The sequence below is a fragment of the Leucoraja erinacea genome, chromosome 2 (genome assembly GCF_028641065.1).
Source record: "Leucoraja erinacea ecotype New England chromosome 2, Leri_hhj_1, whole genome shotgun sequence".
Classification (NCBI taxonomy): Eukaryota; Metazoa; Chordata; class Chondrichthyes; order Rajiformes; family Rajidae; genus Leucoraja; species Leucoraja erinaceus.
The window spans coordinates 100,437,438-100,455,000 of NC_073378.1; the positions used below are offsets into that span (position 1 = coordinate 100,437,438).

Consider the following 17,563-nt stretch of genomic DNA (forward strand, 5'->3'; position numbering starts at 1 on the left):
AGTTGGGCTTTTCAAAGATCAGAACTTTAAGGAACCAAGTTTAGTTATCAATATTTTTTAAAGAGAATTACGTTTTTTTTTTAATTCATTTTTGTCTGATTGATTGCAGATTGTCGATGATGAATGGATTCCAACTATGTCACAGTTGTCAAAGGCAGCTTTCTTGAGTGGTCAAGCTGTGGACTGCCTAATTCCCTCTGAGGTTGGTCAACCATTTGAAAACATTGTCCTCGCCGATGCCAAGCCAATTTCAAGATGGCAAGTCAAGGTACAATATGGCAAATGTATAAATAAATTGGATTCAAAAAGTGTGTTGAAACCAAATTCTGATAATTGTATATGTAATTTGTGACAATCACTCTTTCACGTATTCAGCATTTAAATACATTTTCACAACAGTTGTACTTTTTAAACTAATTTGCACTTCTCCCATATCATTTGTAACATTTGTAAATGCTGCATTTTCTACCACTTTAGTGTTACTACCTTTTAGTTTTTATCCCAAGAAAGCTAACATTATCTGTTTTCCTGTTATAGATATAGCCATTGATGTGAAAATGAGATTAAACCTTTTTGCCCACAAAAAGGGAGTTACTTTATAATACTTATATGAAGTAAATTGGCAATTTTGTTACGATCAAAACACAAAGTGCTGGGTTAACTTAGCAAGTCTGGCAGCATCTGTAAAGGGAATTGACAGGCAACGTTTCTGATCATGATCCTTCTTCAGACCCTACACTTCAGGCCCCATGAGTCTGAAGAAAACGCCTGACCCAATCATCTGTTCCCTCCACAGATGCTGCCTGTCCCAGTGAGTTACTCGAGCATTTTGTGGTTTGCTCAAAGTTCTAACATCTGCAGTTCATTATGTTAATGTATTAATATAAATAAAACAGCAAAGAACAACTAATGATATGGGGGAGTAAGGAGGGGATAGGTTGTTGGAGGTCACCGAAAATTAGAGAATTCAACGTTCATACCTTTGGATTGTAAGCTACCCAAGCAAAATAGGAGGTGCTGTTCCTCCAGTTTGTGTTTGTCTATACTCTGGTAATGATGGAGAACTCACGACAGGAAGATCAGTATGGGATTGTGAAGAGAGGTTAAAATGATTAGGAACCGGGAGATCCGGTTGGCTTTGGGTGACCGAGTGCAAGTGTTTGGTGAAATGGTCGCCAAGTCTTTGCACTGTACTTGAGGCCACATTGGGAACACCTGATGCAGTAGATGAGGTTAGAGGAGTTGCACATGACCCTCTGACCCACCTGGAAGGACTGCTGGGATCCCTGGATGGATGTGAGAGAAGAGGCATTGGGATAGGTGTTACATCTCCTGCACTTGCAGGGGAAAATACTCGGGGAGGGGGTGATTTGAATGACTACCGACCAGTAACCCTCACCTCAGTGGTCATGAAATGCTTCGAGAGGCTGATCAAGGACCACATCTGCGCCTTCCTCCCTCACAACATGGATCTGCTGCAGTTCACATACCTTCCAAACAGATCCATGGATGATGCGGTCTCCCAGGTTTTGCACACCTCTCTCTCTTACCGTGACAGCCAGAAGGGGGGGTTACGTGAGGATGCTGTTCATTGATTTCAGTTCAGCTTTCAACGACATAGTCCCCACCAGACTTGCTTAGAAGCTGCTGGAACTGGGACTGAACACTCCCCTCTGTGTCTGGGTCATGGACTTTCTGACCGCCAGGCATCAGGTGGTGAAAATGGGTAGACATACCTCCAACCCCTCACCCTGAACACAGGATCCCCCCAGGGTTGCGTCCTCAGCCCCCTACTGTACTCCTTGTACACACATGACTGTGTGGTCAGGTTCACCTCCAACTCCATCATCAAGTTTGCTGATGACACAGTGGTGGTGGGGCTCAGATAACGATGAGAAGGCCTACCGGGAGGAGGTAGCTGACCTGGCACTCTGGTGTCAGAACAACAGCCTCCTCTTGAATGTCACTAAAACTAAGGAGCTGATTGTGGATCTTAGAAGGGCACAACAACCGAGGACATACACGCCACTGGGGATAAATGGGACTACTGTGGATAGGGTGAGCAGCTTTAAATACCTGGGAGTCCACATCACAGAGGATCTGACTTGGACAACACACACTGCCACACTGGTGAGAAAGGCAAGGCTGTCTCTCTGAGGATCCTTCAATCCTTCTACTCTGGTGCTGTAGAAAGCATCCTGACTGGAAACATCTCTATCTGGTTTGGCAACAGCTCTGCTCAGGACAGGAAGACCCTGCAGAGAATAGTGCGTTCGGCCGAGCGCACCACGGGAACTACAATCCCCCACACCCCGCCCCCTGCAGGACCTATACACCAGGAGGTGCAGATCCAGAGCCTGCAAGATCATGAAGGACCCCTACCACCCCAGCAATGGACTGTTCCAGCTGCTGCGGTCGGGCAAGCGCCTCCGCTGTCACGCAGCAAAAACAGAGAGGCTGAGATGGAGTTTCTTCCCACAGGCCATTGGGAAGCTCCAGCTCTATAAATAAACTCTGATCTCACCAGGGCGTAAATATTATTGTGTCCTTTTTTTAATGTAAATACTGGCTCTGTTCTGTTGTTTTGCGCAATCCCACGGGCATTGCCACTTTCATTTCACTATACATCTTGTATGTGTATGTGACAAATAAAGTTGACTTGACTTGACTTGTTTGGGAAGGGATGAATGAACCAAAACTTTGCAGAGGGAGCGGTCTCTGCAGAAGGTGGAAAGGGATGGAGATGGAAAGATGTGACTGGTTGTGGGATCACACATTCGATGAATTTGGTTTACTTTTTTCAAACTTCCCTGTGTTCAGGGAAGGTTTCATTAAATTAGTAAATGTAATTTGTTTAAAAAGGGAGAGGTAAAGAAGCCAATTAACTACATGACATTTAGCTCAATATCTGTCATGGGAAAATGTTTAACAGCTGTTAATAAAGATATTGTAGTCGCTGTTAGAAAACTTCAAGATAATCAGTCACAGTCAGCTTGTTTTTGTGAAATGGAAATTGCATTTAATCGACATTGGAGTTCATTGAAAAGTAAGATGAAATGAAAGAGAATCCATGGACCCACACTATATTCAGAATCTCTGAAGACATTTGACAAGATGCTGCACTTAAAGTCATTGCAAGAAATGAATGTTCATGGGATAGAGGACAAGTTATTGTCTTGGACAAAAGATTGATTAATTAATAGAAAAGAGAAATTAGGCATAAACTGGTAATTTTCTGGTTAGCACAACATAATATGTGGTGTGTAAGACCTCAATTAATTATTTTTTCTCCGGCAGATTTCAAATGATGGGTACACATTCAGCAATTCTCAGTTTTTAACATTATTCGATGGAATTTGTCAAATTTGTGAGCCAAGCTTGGATGGACTCTGTACTTTAAAGGTAATACCAGACTTTGGATTATTGAACCATCCAAAATACGGTTGTATATCAATAGCAGGAGTTTGAAGGAATTACTTTTGGTTAATAAGCATCTTGTAAAAGCACAGATGGAGGTCATTTGGCCCATGAGATCTATGTCAGATCCCAGGGCAGCATTCCCATTATTCCCATTCGCTTTCCTTATTTTCCCGTTCCCCTGAATATTATTCTCACACATGCCCATTATCGCCCATTTTGTTTCTTTTTTTAAAAACTATTAATCCACACTAAGGGGTATTTTAAAGTAGCCAAATCAAGCAGAACATCTTTGGAAGATGGGAGAAAACTGGACCATTGAGAAGAAACTCTTCCTAGGCAGCATCCAGGGTGAGGATCAAACCCAGATCCATGTAGCTTTGAGACAGCAGCATTATCTGCTGCACTACAGGCACTCTGACACTGAATACTGATCAGTCCTCTGTGCCAATTAGCTGCCTGGTCCTTTAAGCTCAGTTACATATTTGACAATAGCAGTTGCTAGAAAACTGAAATAAAACAGAATATTCCAGAAACACACAACAGCGTCTGTAGAAGAAGAAATGGAGTTTTAGGTCAGAGACCTTACTTCGGAATGGAGAAAGGAAAAAAAAAGCAGGTTAATTTTAAGTTGTACAGAAATGGAAAAGGAATGACTGGGGCAAAAGGAATATCTCTGATAAGGTGGTCAAGATTACCAAGAAGATTCCAAGGTTCATAGAGCAGTCTGGTTAATAGATTTATGAGGGGAATTAGAAAAAAAATAAAATAAATAGATGTACATGTTGAAGCTATGTGATGTAGTCCAGAGCTGTACTGAAAGTGGGAAATACAAGCATAATGTAGACACAAAAAACTCCAAATGCCGGTATACAAAAAAAGACACAAAGTGTTGGAGTAACTCAGCCGGTCAGGCAGCATCTCTAGAAAACATGGATGGATGAAATTTTGTGTCAAGACCACCTCCTTTCTGATTAATGTAATTTCCATCATTGATGCCTCTTTCAATACATAAATCACATTTGGGTATGTGTTTACCCCGAATGGCAATGCTTAGACGTAATTCAGGTTTTAAATAAAGTGAAGAACGCAAAGTGCTGCAGTAACTTAGCAGGTCAGGCAGCATCTCTGGAGGACATGTACAGGTTTCAGGTCGGGACCCAGAAGAGTGAATATTTATAGAGCTCTTTATTTATAGAGCTGGACCTTCCTCGACCAGGGCTGCCACTTGAAATTGCCACTTCTAGCCCCTGCCTGTAAGGACTGCACCAATCCCAGATATGTAGGGCTAATGAGGCTGGCTTTCTGCACCCAGTATTCAAGCAGCAGAGTTCAAATGATGACAGTGCCTTGCATAATGTAGCCCTTAGACCCCCATGTCAAAAAATCCCTCCAACTGGCTTTGACTAGTTAAACTAGGCTTATTTGTTCACTGTTAAAGCTATGATGTTGTTTAGCAGCTTAACCATGCCTTTGATATTAACAACACTAAAACATTATCATTAAAATAAAATTGTAATATCATTAATTATGTATTAAATATCTGTAAATGATTAAAACATTAAAATATTAACTTCCAGAATGCTGCCTCGATTAGAGGATATTATTTATATGGAGAGGTTAGACAAACCTGGATTGTTTTTCATACAAAGTCGGAAGTTGAGGGGAGACTTCATAGAAGTATACGAAATTATGAAAGGCAGAGGCAGGTTAAACAATCAGAACCAATTTCCCAGGCTGGAAATGTCAAAGACTAGAGGGCATAGCTTTAAGTTGAGAGGGGCAAAGTTTAAAGGAGATATGTAGGGCAAGTTTTTTTTTTTTTTTTTTTACCCCTTTGAAATGAATGAAGTATCTAATAGGTTTCCCAGGTGCAAAATGATTTCTTCAGCAACACCGAGTCAACATAAATCTGGCCTTTCCCTCCGAGAATGTCTCAATGTCGACATTTTTCCAGTCAAAGGACATAGCTGCAGAAATATTGCTGAGGGTGTTTTGGGTCGGGACTAATCAAGTACCTATTTATGCTAAATTCTATTTTCCAAAAGTCAGTCCATAGCTGTCTATGCCAGTGTTTTAAATAGTCCTGTAAATCTTAAGAATTTGTGTTTCCTCCACCCTGTTGGGAAATCGTATAATATATTTGTATACTAGAAGTACTTATAGTATTAGTTACACTTGCAAGATGGAAGCTTGGGAATTGAATGGGGCCATAAAAGGAGGTTGATGGGCAGCACATTGGGCACCAATCCTTTAAAGCATATGCTTATTTAGCTACACTACAGGTTCCGATCAAATTTATTTTTTACAATCTTATTGTTCCAGGAGAACACATGCATTATTGATGGACTCTGCTATGGCATAGGGGATCTTAATCCAAGTAGCCCCTGCCTTTTGTGCAGACCAGCCACATCCAAATTCGAGTGGACAATTACTGAAAGTAAGCTGCTTTACTTTCCATGATTTCGATTTGCTTCTGGAGAAATCTGTCTTTATTTTTGCTTTTGTTATAATTGGAATATCAGGAAGCAACAAGTTTAATGTCAACCACTGTAACACATATGTCATTCATGCAATTTATTTGTCATTGACCAACGGCAATATATGCAGAAAAATAATCCAGACCACGCACATTTCAGTAAAGAAAATGAACGTTGCCTACACGATCATGCCTGTCACTCATGGAATTTATTTTTCATTGGCTGAATGCTAACATGTTAAAAACAAAATTCAGTTCACTCAAATTTCAGGTGAGTATGAGCCAGAGTGAATAATTTCTCAAAATATGCATCCATGATCTGTAGCAAGTGCTGTGGCGGGAAATCTCTCCCTAATTATTTATGTCTATGTATAATGTAAAGACTGTTAAGGATCTTGGGCAAAATTCTCTTGCAAAAACAGAGAAACCAACTAACATTGCTCAAACCAAATATTTCCACAAAAAATATTATGTATGTCACGGTTCCAGTCCAATTCCATATGCTACGCACTTCAGTCGGATCTAAATTTCTGCCAATGATTCATACTTCAGGCCACCCTGTATTGTGTGCACCAATGTAGACAATGCCACTAGTTAGAGAATTAGGTGACCAGACCTCAGAATGGACTGCCCTCCCAAGTGTAGATTTAACTGCTGGCTGAGCTGTCCTATAACTGCTAGAGAGTGTTCTTTGCATTATTTTTGCCTGTTGTAAATTGCTGACCTTTTTTTTTTTGCAGATAACCTGCCCCCAAAATTTCAACCTCCACATGATAAACTACTTACGTTTGTTGGTGAACATTTTGTGTACCAATTCTTGGCTTCTGACCCAGAAGGTTCTGCTGTTGTTTTCAACATGGATTCTGGTCCCCAGGATGCTAGTCTGTCTCCTGCAGGACTACTAGTATGGAGAGTTTCTTTCCAGGAATTACAGAGCTTCACGTTTTCACTTACAGATGACTGCAATGCCGAAACTAAAGTGTCAGTGGAGGTAAGGAGTATCAAGTGGGTGAAGGAAGCTCCTCTTAAGGTTTTAAACATTAATATAGTGTCTTGTGATGGATCTATTGTCAATTTTCACTCAAGGAAAGGTTCAACTTGTCATTGGATGGCCAAATTTTCCTACTCCTGAATAATATAAATGTTAAGAAATGGAGTTTCTCAGAAGTCAGTACTTCTGAAGGAAAATGGTTACTCCACATATATACATCTCTGCCATGCAAAGCCTATTCATTTGAATGGAAACTCACAGATCTGAGAGATACGATATGTATGCATGCAGATAGAGAGGAGCTGATTGGGGACAGTCCACATGGTTTTGTACATTGGAGATTGTGCCTTATGAATCTGATATGTGTCTTATGAATTTAAGAAACAGAGGATGATGGTGGATGGTTATTTTTCAGATATTAGGCCTGTGACTATGATTGATGCTGAGCCCATTGCTGTTCGTTATTTTATCATTGATTTGGATGTAACAAGCATGAATAGTACATTTTCAGATGGCCCAAAAGTGGGTGGTATCGTAAGTAACAATGATGGTTATCACAATTACAGCAAGATCATAATCAACTGAGCAAGTGGACTGAGGAATGGTTAATAGACTTTAATTCAGATAAGTGAGTTGTGTTGCACTTCGGGAAGTCGAAACAGAGCCGGACTTTCACAGTGAATGGCTGAGACAATGGGAGTGTTGTAGAACAGAATGATTCTGGAGTAAAGATACAGGGTTCCTTGAAAGTGGTGTCACATGTAGATAGAGTGGTCAGGAAGGCATTCAATATGGTGACCTTCAATTGTTATGTTAGAATTGTACAAGTGGCACGAGGGAAGGCATTGTGAGGTCAGCAGCTGGGCAACCTTAATATTTTATCACCAAAATGTCAGTTTGGTGATAAATTTTAGTAAATATCTTGGGGAAAAAATGGACCACATTTATAGAGGATTGGATTTTTGAAATCATAAGGATAATTTCTACCAGAAGATGTAAACATTTCACTGTTATTGTAAGGTCAGCAGCTGGGCAGCGGTCAGATTTAAACAAAGGTCAGATTGGTGAACAATTTTTATGAAAAAGTTGGGAAAATAATGCACCCCAAGTGCATCCAGAGGAGTGGATTTGTGAAATCACAAGGAAAAATCTCAACTGAAATATGTAAAGATTTTTTGGGCATCTGGTTTTCGAGGAGATACGTTTCACAGGCAAAATGACACACACACACACAAACACACACACACACACACACACACACACTCTCATATAGACACACACACACACACTCACAGACACCACGCTCTTATACACAAACATACACACTCTCAAATACACACAACACACACACACACACACATCCACACACACACACACACACACACACACACACAAAATCACACACACACACACACACACACACACACACACACACACACACACACACACACACACACACACACACACACACACACATGGGCAACACCCCCCCAAAAGACCAGTTTCTGTGCTGTATGACTCTATAACTCTTAATAACATTTGGAAATGGTAAAAAGGGTCAGTTCACTTGATTCTATTTTTAACTTAGTTACCTATTTATTTGTAATGTCTTTTTAAAACTTTAATTTTTTACGTAATATATTTGCATTTTTAAAAAAAGCGATGAGATAAAACTACATTCTTTTAGAAACCTAGCACCATTGGTGAGGCATCCTCACAAATGCTATTGGGCTTTTGCAGGAACAGGGCCTCATCGGTACATTATCTAAGGCCCACGCACTGATAGGTCTTGTTCCAACTCACTGGCACAAGCAGAGTGTGGTGGCTCAGCTCATCTCAGTCACATGTATCTGACCGTTCTAAATGCAGGTGGATGGGGATTAGGTAGCAGACGGATTGCTTTCCAGTTCACACCACTGAGATTAAGTAAGGTGACCACGAATTCACGGTTTGCTTACACATTTAAACTTTATGTTTATTTGTTTTAATATCATATCCTGAAGAAATATTTATCTATCGGATCATCAATGTGATAAATTTGTCAGTAATAATATTTTATCAACATTTTGGAAAACACCATCAACAATTCTTGAATGTTCCTCTACTTATTTACAGTATGATTTATAAACTGTCTGTATTTTAGTAGGTCTTAGTTCACATGGTGTAAATTCAGGCAGTGTTTGTGCTAATGTGTGTATATCAAATGTATCTTTTGGAAATAGGTTACAACTTGAGTGGCAAAGCAATCATTGAACAGAGAGGTTAAATGGAAATAAGGTGCCCAAAGCACTTTATGTTGCCAGTTGTAAATCATTGGAATGCTCTACCTCAGAGGGTTACGAATGTTTAGTCGTTGCATATAAAGTATTCAAAGGTGAAAGAGCTCTTTGGAGATATTGCAGATTGAGTGAGAAAGTTGATTTGAGGCACAGGATGTGATCTTAATGGGTGGCTGAATAGTGTGGAGAGGCCATAAGGTCTCCTGCTTCCTTATCTTATGTTCCTTTAAACATGTTCTAAAAGAGTTTACCCATACAATTTATTATAGAATTCCTTGAGGAAATGAAAAGATTATTGTTTCCCCAGGGATAAAACCCACAATTACTTACCAATACGTTTCTACTTCAATCACAGAAAGGAAAAAGGATTAATCTTCCTGAACATATTCCTAATTTGAAGCTATTTTTAATTTGGTTTTGAAACAATTTTTTGGTTTATTTCGCCCCCTCCCCTATATTAATGTCACTATCAATTCTTCCAAACTAATTGTTTGCATGTTAAAAGTGTCAGTTTCCACTCGCCATAAGATCAAAGCATTTGGAAGAATCATTTATGTACCAATTTGTGTTTTCCATATACATGTGCTTAGTTATTTTGTTAAACTATTAATAAAGTAAACAAAACATCTGATCATTAATGGAAAATTAATTTTCGATGAATGTATTCGCAGTTGGTATTTTCTTCAATATATGTCTTGAAATTACTGTTATTCAAATAATAATAGTGATGTTTATATGAATAAAAGTCAATGTTATTTGGGAAGTAGGCAGCAGTCAGTCGTATTATATGACTCAATCACCAGGATCAATTTTATGAAGGGTAAATGATGGTTTCCATTCTCCCTCTTTTCCCTCTTTTGCTTGTTAGCCCATTCACGCTGAAATCGGAGATCACCATTTTATGTTATGATCCTGCCCTTTTCTTAACAATAGAAATTAAGTTATAAACTTGACAAAATATAATAATAGCTGAACAAAGTAATTTATAATACCATGTAAAAGATAGGACAACATTGCCCAGTTCAGTCATGTACTCTGACCATTTGACTTGAGAATTTTGAGATGCATACAATGTCACGTATGTCCTTTCAATTATTATTTTGTGAAATGTAACACTGTGATTTCTGAGTAGGTCGCTATAAAGCCATGCAACTGTTTGAATGGAGGTTCCTGTGCTACAAATATAAACTTTCCTCCTGGAAGTGGAGAGTACATCTGTATCTGTTCCGTGGGTTTTAAAGGAAGTTTCTGTGAAGTGAATATTGATGACTGCAAATCTAATCCATGTGGGTTTGGTAACTGTGTAGATGAAGCAGAAGGTTATTCATGTAAATGTCAAGAAGGTTTTCAAGGTAAATAGTTTATATGCACGACTATAGTGTTTGTTCAGCTTCCAATTATTCTCAAATCAGTTTAACTTCCAATGTTCAAAACAGTTTTATGGGGTTGGGGGTGATGGTGGGGTTTAGTGTACAGCGAATAATGAAGCTTGCTGACTTTTCATTGCTCCAGTTCCTATTTCGATCAATAATAGACCATCCATGCTTCAATCGTTCATAGAAAGAAAAAAAAAATGAAGAAGGGAGAGAGGAATGGCATGCACAAATAGGCAATCCTGATACAAACAGAAGGGAAGTGCCAAGACCCCCTCCACCTCCCCTTTCTCATTCTTGTGTATATTCTGGCTTGTGTACATTCAAGCATGTTGCCTTGAAAAAGTTGCTAATATTCACATCTAACCACAATTGGGTGATGGTCACTACTGAGTACTTGATGGATTACCTGGTTCTATGAGGGGGTGGGTGGTGGGGGGATAAGGGGAGAAACAACAATGGAATTTTGTATTAAACGTCATTCCAAAAAGTTAAATATTTAATCTGTTGTATTTTGAAGATGATGATTCCATATCATTGCGAAAATTAGGTTTGTACTTTTTGTTTAACTGTCACTTCTCTCCCGTACTTCTAGGTCCCAGTTGTCAAGTGGATGTTGATGAGTGTGAAGCTAACTCGTGCTTTCCAACAGTGCCTTGCTATAATACATTTGGTTCCTATAGGTGTGGCTCATGTCCACCAGAAATGGATGGAGATGGAGATGTGTGCACATTAAAATGTATGTACTCTTTTGATTGTGTGCAAGTTAACACTAAATCTTTATGAACAGGTGTTGCTCATTGGGTCAATTACTTCTCTTATCCTTGGTTCCAGCTGAAAGCAGAAATACTTATGATTCCCCAATTACGGCAGCAACTGAGATCTTCGATGAAGACTACACTTTTATAGACGAGGAAGCTGAGGCACAAGAAGGGGAGTTACAAGACGTGGATGTTGAAGATTATGTTACTGACATGAATGAACTTACAGAGGCAGTATTATGGACAAATGAGGATGAGCAAAGTTCCATCACCACCAGCTCTGGCCCTGGCAAGTAATAATCCAACTTTTTCATAATAAATACAATTGGCAATCATAAAGCTGAAATTAAGGAAAAGTAATTCAAGAAGTCATATACATTGCTGTTGTTGATAGTACTCTGCAGTACAGTACTTCCATGGCAGAAAGGAGAATACAGGATGCTAGTTTTCCAATATAACTAACGGAGGCCAGGCCTGGTAATCGGTAGGACAGTATGTGACGTCAGAGGTTATGTGGTCACCACATTTATCTTAAACCCATGCACCATTTCTCTAGTGCACGGAGGTCACATTGTAAACACCGGATATAGTTCACTATATTGGAAGAAGTGCAAGTTAACAGGATCCCTGGATATGGGAAGGGAAGAGGTGAAAGAACAGGTATTGGACCTCTTGGGTTGCATCGGAAAATGCCATACAAAGGGGAAATGGTGGGTGGAGACTCAGCTTGGATCTTATTGTGGAGACCTGGTTTTCCTGGTTCTCGAGGTCATACAAGCTTAATAAATTAAAAAAATAAACATCTGATCATAATACGTTAACCAATGAGATCTCTCTATATTCTCCAGGGATGCTGCCTTACCCGCTGAGTTACTTCAGCACTTTTTAAGCAATAGGTCCTTTCTGAATCATCATCCATGGTTTTCAGATCCTTAAGGGCATTGAAAAGGGCTTCTTGTTGCTATAGTAATGAGAGATAACTGGAGGCCTATGTCAAGATTGTGAGACACAAGGAATTGCAGAATCTTGAGCACAACACAAAGTGCTGAAGGAATTTTCTTCAGACTCGCTGTAGTGAAATGCCGATATGTGGAAACTAAACTTGGTCATGAAACTGATGGGAACAATCAATTCCACATTCTTCTGCACTTTTGACCAATAACTAGTATACTATACAACTGCTGAAATGGAAAATGGAGTAACCATCAAAAACTGGTTTGTAATGAACAGTGATGGTTTAAATAAGTTTGAATTGGACCTGAATACTAATCTGGTCCTATCGCATTAAAGGCGAACAGAAAGAACAAGAGGGATTAAAATCTTGGAAACAATATTTTGCTCCTGCAATTACTTGGATTGAAATGTGAACCTTTATTCAGAAGGGAGAAACGTTTAGTCCTGCATTGTTGGTGACCACAAGATGACAAGCTCCTTATTCTGTCATTCCCTTCACAGTCACCTGGGCATAATATCTCAATGTCATTGCATCCTGTCCCCTACAGATCCTAGTGCCACCTATTACCTGCTAACTTTTCTAGAATGTTATGTGCCCCCCCCCCCCCCCCCCTTACAGGTTGTGTACAAATAATTATCTTGGTTGAAGATCAGTGAAATATGCTAGAATGTGAGCAGTGGATGCAAGCCAGAGTGTGAGTGTGAATATCAATGTTTCATTCAATGAACATTGAAAATTCTGGGATGATTCTGGAAATTATGTATTTATTATAATGTATTTTTGCTCTTACTTTAACTAGTCATATCAAACATTTAAACCAAAGGTGCCAGATTGAGGGATCTTCGGTCTGATACCAGTAATAGTCACTTTTTGCAAACATAATGTAGTCAGCCCCTGAAGTCCCCTCCTATCATATGGTACAGGTCATCTCTCCTGCTCCTGATCTGTGTTTCCTCTACTCGGATATCTTGTGCCGTGGCTCTGAGCCCGGACTTTCTCTTTCCAGCCCAAGAATACCTAAACCCACGTGCTTGAAGGGCCATTTTCAAGTCGTTGCTGGCATTCACTTGTGCATCACATGCTGGTATGGGTGCAGAGAAGTTACAGATCATGCAGTGATCCAAATCTTTCACTAGTTCAGGCAATTGAAGTGCTAATTTATCACATAATCTTTTTCTGTGATGAATATGAAGGACCAGGATCCAGCCAAGAGAGAAAGCCTTGTGAGTTTGTACTTATTGAGATTAGTTGACGCAATTGTGACACCTGTTTTGTCTCTTAATACTTTTCTGCTTCTAGTTTTAGCTTCAGAGATACTGCGTGGAATCAGGCACTGATCCACGCCGACCAGCGATCCCGCACATTGACACTATCCTATATACACACACTGGGGATAATTTACACTTACACCAAGCCAATTAATCGACAAACCTGTACGTCTTTGTAGTGGGAGGAAATCGATGGACTCGGACAAAACACACGTGGAGAACGTACAAACTCCTTACAGACAGCACCCATAGTTGGGATCGAACCCGGGTCTCTGGTGCTGCACTGCGGCAACCTAATTGGCGAGTTTAGAAGAGTTTGCCCCCAACTCATACTAGCAGCGTGGTCGACACAAGGTCCTAGGAGGTCTTTGTAACTCTTCTTCATGCTCGAAAGTAGTCACTGCATACTCGAGGCCTCAGCTAGGTCGCAACATATTTTTCAACATGCTGAAAAATGCCCGCGAGTAAAAAAAGGTCGCCATGGAAAAAATATATATATTTTTTACTCGTAGGTTTAGTCGAAGTAGGTCGTAGTAGGTCGGCATGTTATTCATAGGTAATCGAGGGTAGTCAAAGGTAGTCGTAGATAGTCTTCAACATAGTCAAAGGAGATCGAATGAGGTCGTCTTCACTCTCCACTATTCGGTGTCCAACTTTCCACAAGGCTAGTCGAAGCTAGTCTTCAACATACTCGAAGGAGGTCTTCAACATGACACTTTTTTAAACTCTACTAAACTGTTCTAAACTCGCCAATTAGGTCGCCGCAGTGGGACAATCCCTTAAGGCAGCAAATCTACTGCTGCTCCACCGTGCCACCTCCACCAATTGTTATCCTCCCCTACCAAAAAATCATGGTGGAAGTCAATAAGCATTTGAGTGTACATAGACAAATATAGAATCATATGAATCAGTCCATCGTACCGGAAGAGAAAGCATTCATTTGGCAGAAAACTTGACATCTATTTTTCATTCAGTAGCATAGGCATTTGAAGATTCCTTACAATATTTGATCATCTTGTAGTTATCTTTTGTCCTATTCTCAAATAAATATATTCCACCCTCCTTTATGATATTACTATATGTTCTTCAAAATGGTCAGTGGGCCTGTTAATCTCCGATGAACTGTCAATAGGAGGGTCAAGTGGCAGATGAAATTAGCATTTCTTATTCAATGTGTATCATTTTAGTTTAAGTTTGCCGATGACACCAGAATTGATGGAATTGCAGACGGAGGAAAGCTGTCAAACAGTGGATATAGATCAGCTACAGAAATGGGGTGAAAAATGGGTGTGCAGTTTTATCCGAGCAAGTGTGAGGTGATGCACTTTTGGAGGTCAAATATAAGGAGAAGGTATACAGCTAATGGCAAGACCCAAGTCCATATCTCTATCAGTGTCAACACAAGTAGAGGGAATGGTAAAGAAGGCACATGATATGTGTAGGTAGGAACTGCAGATGCTGGTTTACACTGAAGAAAGACACAAAATGCTGTGGTAACTCAGACTGAAGCAGGGTCTTGACCAGAGACATCATCCATTCCTTCTATCCAGAGATGCTGCCTGTCCCACTGAGTTGCTCCAGCATTTTGTGTCTAAGGCGTATGATATGTCTGTCTTCATCGATTGGGGCACTAAATATATGAGTGAGAAAGACATGTGGCAGCTTTGTATGACTTTGTTGAGCTGCCTTTGTAGTGTGTGCAATTCAAGTCATCCCTTCATTCCATTAATGGAAGGGCGTGGAGGCTTTGGAGAGGGAGCAGAAGATGCTTACCAGAATACTGCCTGGACTAGAGCATTAGAGCAGTCTGAAGAAGGGTCTCGATCCGAAATGTCACCCATTCCTTTTCTTCAGAGATGCTGCCTGTCTCGCTGAGTTACTGCAGCATTTTATGTCAATGTTCGGTTTAAACCAGCATCTGCTGTTCCTTTGTACGCATACTGGTAGAGGGTGTTGGCTATAAAGAGGGTTTGGACAAACTTGCATTACTTTCTCTGGAATGTCAGAGGTTGAGAAGAGACGATACTATTATTTCACATTATGAGAGGCATAGATAAGGTAGACAGTCAGAATTTTTTTTCCCATGTAAGAGGGTAAGGGGCCAATTTCTTCTACACAGAGAGTGGTGAGAGCCTGGAACGTGCTGGCAAGGATGGTGGTGGGGACAGATATGATTATGGCATTTAAGAAGCTTTTAGATAGGCACATCAATATGCAGGTAATGGAGGGATTTCGATCACCTACAGGCAGATGAAATTAACGGCATTGTGTTCAGCATGGACATTGTGGGCCAATGGACCTGTTCCTGGGCTGGGCTGTTCTTTGTTCTAAATAACATTATGGGATAGTATTCATTGAAGCATGTGAGTCGGTATGGAATTTCCATTGCCAGTAATAAGTCACACTTTATCTAAAATTAAATATCAAGTCTGGTATATTATGAACACATTTACCCCAATCACATTGTTTGCTAATGTCATGGTATTGCTTGCTACTATTCTATATTTAAAACATTATTAGTAACTATATAGTAACACATACCTCTTCTCGAGGAGCATGCTTATAGAAACATAGAAAATAGGTGCAGGAATAGGCCATTTGGCCCTTCGAGTCTGCACCGCCATTCAATATGATTATGGCTGATCATCCAACTCAGTATCCTGTACCTGCCTTCTCTCCATATCCCTTGATCCCTTTAGCCACAAGGGCCACATCTAACTCCCTCTTAAATATAGCCAATGAACTGGCCTCAACTGCTTTCTGTACCAGAGAATTCCACAGATATTACTATGTTAATAGATAAACTTCTGGATTATGATTTTGGATGCAGTGAGCCACATAAATTAAAATGGAGTTTAAGAAGGAACTGCAGATGCTGGAAAATCGAAGGTACACAAAGGTCTGAAGAAGGGTTTCGGCCCGAAACTTTGCCTATTTCCTTCACTCCATAGATGCTGCTGCACCCGCTGAGTTTCTCACGCATTTTTGTGTACCTTAAATTAATATGGAATTTGGTGAATAGCAGAATGTAAGCACAAATATTTTGGTCCATATTGAGTTAGAGTAAAATTTTGATTTTTAGAAGTTACAACTTTGCTGCAGCACAGTGTAATTATTTGCTCATAAAATAAAGTGTACGTGAATATACCTACGTATGCACTTCTTGCCGTGCATCATGCCGTCTGTACGTGTATTCAGCCTAACTAAGTGCACCAATCATTTTCTAAATTTTAAATGTTTATCCCCGAGGTGTTTTAGTTGCTGATTTGTAATATTTTTATATTTTCCTTCAGTTCACATTTCTCTCTTCAGCAGAGGATGTGCCAGTGAGCCTTGCTTTGCTGGGGTACAGTGCTATGACCACATGCCACCAGAGGCTGGCCACACATGTGGCCTCTGCCCTCCAGGATTTAGTGACAATGGGCACTTGTGCACCAGCATTGATTTTTCCAGTAAGATTTTACACTGATGAAATAGTTGTGACTAAAGGCACACCATATTAGCTGTGCCACCGTTTAATAATAATTCTTTCTTACGGTTTTATTATATCCTTCAGTTTTATTATGCTGACTATGATGAAGAACTAAGGTATGAAGGTGAACAATGCATTTCATTCAAAGCAATTACATCTTTAAAGGAAGCAATAAAGAACCAACTGGAAGATTCCAGTTTCATCTAAATTGCTGCCAAAAAAAATTATAAGCCACAGACAGCCCTGTTAAATGGGTCATGTTCACTATGGAGTGGTGGGTGAAAGTAGTATTATCCTAGTAATACAACCTAGTAGTACATCCGGTGGTGCTGTTACTGGCTGCCTCCTCCTTCAGTCTGGTATCTTTTTTATGTTTTGTTATGTTTAAAGTATGTTCTTTAGTTTTTTTTTGGTGTTTTATGTGGGGGTAAGAGGGTATGGTAAGGGGGAAACCGTCCTTCAGTCACTTCCTGGCGAGGATGCGACTATTATCCGAGCCGCGGCCTACCAGCTGGATTGGCGCGGCCTTTCCTGCCGGGACCAAACCACAGCTTCAGCTGCAGCAGCG

General features: G+C 40.1%; 1 protein-coding gene across 1 annotated transcript in view; it reads left to right on the forward strand.

Annotated features, from left to right (window-relative positions):
- LOC129713110 (von Willebrand factor D and EGF domain-containing protein-like) overlaps positions 1 to 17,563 on the forward strand; it is a 161,104-nt gene that overhangs the window by 103,739 nt on the left and 39,802 nt on the right. Inside the window, 7 exon segments of the mRNA XM_055661963.1 lie at positions 110 to 268; positions 3,298 to 3,402; positions 5,743 to 5,857; positions 6,637 to 6,887; positions 10,299 to 10,518; positions 11,135 to 11,278; positions 11,374 to 11,589. Coding sequence (XP_055517938.1) covers positions 110 to 268; positions 3,298 to 3,402; positions 5,743 to 5,857; positions 6,637 to 6,887; positions 10,299 to 10,518; positions 11,135 to 11,278; positions 11,374 to 11,589 — 1,210 coding nt within the window.